This window comes from Trachymyrmex cornetzi, unplaced genomic scaffold (genome assembly GCF_001594075.2).
Source record: "Trachymyrmex cornetzi isolate Tcor2-1 unplaced genomic scaffold, Tcor1.1 scaffold59, whole genome shotgun sequence".
In the NCBI taxonomy this organism is placed as follows: domain Eukaryota; kingdom Metazoa; phylum Arthropoda; class Insecta; order Hymenoptera; family Formicidae; genus Trachymyrmex; species Trachymyrmex cornetzi.
The window spans coordinates 776042-779140 of NW_017299903.1; the positions used below are offsets into that span (position 1 = coordinate 776042).

The 3099-nt window shown below is 32.1% G+C and overlaps 1 protein-coding gene across 1 annotated transcript; it reads right to left on the reverse strand.

Annotated features, from left to right (window-relative positions):
* Positions 1-1305: 1305 nt before the first annotated feature.
* On the reverse strand, positions 1306-2785 carry LOC108766428 (uncharacterized). The gene is made up of 2 exons (XM_018515710.1): positions 2117-2785; positions 1306-2021 (listed from the first exon to the last, which is right to left on the reverse strand). Exon 2 carries the CDS (start codon positions 1993-1995, stop codon positions 1489-1491), a length of 507 nt encoding a protein of 168 aa, XP_018371212.1. The 5' UTR covers positions 1996-2021; positions 2117-2785; the 3' UTR covers positions 1306-1488.
* Positions 2786-3099: the final 314 nt, after the last annotated feature.

Consider the following 3099-nt stretch of genomic DNA (forward strand, 5'->3'; position numbering starts at 1 on the left):
TTACGTCCGATTCAAAATTTTTTATATTTTATTAGTTATGCAACCTCCAAAAATGGACTTTGATGGTGCGGGATAAGAGACTTGTAGTGTCTCTTATCTTTGAACATGGCCGGAGCCACTACCGCGTCTCCTGATGTGATAAGAGACATCCTGAGTAGATAAAACCGGCATTGCATCTGTTGAAGTTGTATAAAATTACAAAATTGGATAACATAAGTTTAAAGAGTTGAATAATATGTAATAGAGGAAAACTAAGTATAACATTTGTAAGAACAAATTAGAATAAATATGATAAAAAAATAGCAGTAAAAATTATTAAATTATACAAAATTTGTAGAAAACAAATATATAAAGAAAACGGAAAAAATAATAATAATAATCATGTATAATAAATTTGAAAACGACAAAAGTCAGTGTATTAGCAGGTCAGAGAAAATTATATGAAATCAGTATATAGTATGATGATAAAATACCTTGAATTATGTGATTTCCGTAAAACAATGTTAAGGTCACCATAGTGAAAAAACATAACAGTATATTATAAACTGTAGATAATTAAAAGAAAAAATTAAAAAATTAAAAAATTAAAATTATGCGACGTGAGTATATGTGGTACTTTACTATTGTAAGTCACAGAATAAAGTAAGAGCGACACACTTCGGCGAAATAGGAATTAAATAGAACTGTCTGGAAAGAAAAGAATAAAGGAGGGGAGAACAGGAGTAGAAGGGGAAGACAGAGAAAAGAAGAAGAGAATTGCGTTGAAAACCATCACGAAGGAGAAAGAGCACGAATAATACTAGAATAAGATTCCGGCAATGCCTCAATGTCCTTCATTTTATTTATACCCTGTTTTTGTCGTTTAATATGTATCATTTCTGATACAAGTCTTTTATTATAAGTCGATTCTCTATCCAAGACCTTTACTTCGTCCCATTTAAAATTGTGATCGAATTTTATTCTATGGTCTGAGATAACAGAAGAATCGATATTTTTAATTGATTTTTACGTACATTTTTAATTTTTTTTTTCGTATACTTTATTGACATTCTTTTTGCTTCGTTATAAATATAATTATTTTCAAAGTTTCCTGTATATTTTTTATTTAAAATTTTATTAATATATTTACACCATTGAATAATAAACTGTTCAGCAGTTTCTTTAATTAAATGATCAATTAGTATTGTACAATGCGTTGAAACTTTTGAAAATACTTCCAAATATAAAATACTTTTTAATTTTTTCTTGACTTCAAGCGTATAGTAAAAATCTACAAAATGCACTTCTGCAATTTGTAATGCGGAGTCTATACTTTTCAAAATATCCTGATTTTCCAGATTTTGTACACATTGTTTACATTGGATAACAGTTTTACTCATTAAAATATTTTTTAATATATTATCTGCAGCCACAAAAATGTTATGTTCTGTCACTGCTGGTATTGCAGACTCTGCATATTCTATTCCTTCGTCTTCATTTTCATTGCTTTCAGTTGCAGAGATCACTTGTATAAGCGACAATGATGTTCATTTCTTTGCAGTTGGTGGAAATAGAATGTCTCGATGTCAAGTTTGTTGTTAAAAGCATTTTAAAAGAAGAACCGAACTGATATGGAGTAGGATTGTTATTTCTATGTCCGTGATCTCTGATTTGACTGAAAGAGTTTTCTACCAGATCTTGATTAAGAAATCTTAAGTTAAACGAAGAAAAGCCACATGTTTGCAGTATATTCCATAAATAATGTGCGCCTTGGATAGTCCATATCCAATTCTTTAGACATTTCGAATTATGTCGTATAGCTTTATGCGTTGCACTTTCAACGAAATCCATTTTTCGAATTCTATTCACAGCATTGTTCCAAAACCAAAGATGATTGCTTGATGAGCTTATTACACTTGTTAATTCTCTATTTTCTTTTCTGTTGAAGGAATCGAACAATTTATCCCAACACAATATAACTTCTCCTGTCATTGCAGCACTAGATGGTAAATACATCTCTCCCTGTGAAGTTTTTACAATACCTGTAATGTAAAATGGCGCTTGAGTATTGAGTCTGTTGTATTGTACATAAATTCAATAACAATCATTTTATTTGTTAATATTTAATGTAGTTTACCTTTTTTCCATGTCAGTACCAAATCAATAAAATTGGCCACCGTATGACTGAGAACTTACGTAGCATATTTTACTTTCATTTTTGGAATAAGATAAGAATAAATGTGACGATCAATTAATTGCGGCATCTGTCGCTGTATTAAAAAAGAATATTTATCCATTTCATATGCTACTACGATATCTTTCCATGATGCAAATTGCCTTTCAGATTCCTTCTTATATTTATCATTGAATATTGAATATTGCTTTGAATATTGCAATGAACATCAACTGATTCCGATATGTGTTGTGGCTCATGTATAGATGGAATTGCACAGGAATGTAAAATTCTTTTTGTAAAATCAATTTTGTAATCTTTATCACAAAAATGCTTATAGCAAATCCTTAATTTTTTTATTTCGTTTTCGTCTTTTGGTGGTTTCATATTTATATTCTGAAACCATTTATTGCGACATTCGGCATTCTTTGGAAAACTATGACTTGGATCCTTTGGCACCGAAGAACATCTCGGAATACAACACTTTCGCACCATCTTACAATATAACAATCGCGTCAACCAAAGCAAACCAAAGACAGTAACTGAACAGTGACTGAACGGACCAACGGACTAAACGTGGCAAATATGTCTGAATATGCCGATCAGAATGTACCAACATGTACCAATGTAGCGGAAACGATGACAGTCATATTGAATATTAGTTCCTCATCTCTGGTTGTCGTCCCCTAGACGGCGCCACAAAACGGTGGTAACGCAAAAACCACGGTAGTTTGGTGGCCCTGGTGGTAACGCTCGGAACAAGAGGGGAGATTGGTCTCCCTGATGTGACCTCACGATTTCATGGCAATTGAAAGGGTGAAATGGCGTTTCATTCCTCCTAGAGCTCCGCATATGGGTGGCATTTGGGAAGCAGCAATCAAAAGTGCTAAGTTTCATTTGAAACGCGTAACTAAAGAAGCATCGTTAAGGTACGATGAATTGTTTAT

Coding starts and splice junctions, on each gene's coding strand:
- LOC108766428 (XM_018515710.1), bottom strand. CDS start 1,995: ATGTATTTACCATCTAGTGCTGCAATGACAGGAGAAGTTATATTGTGT.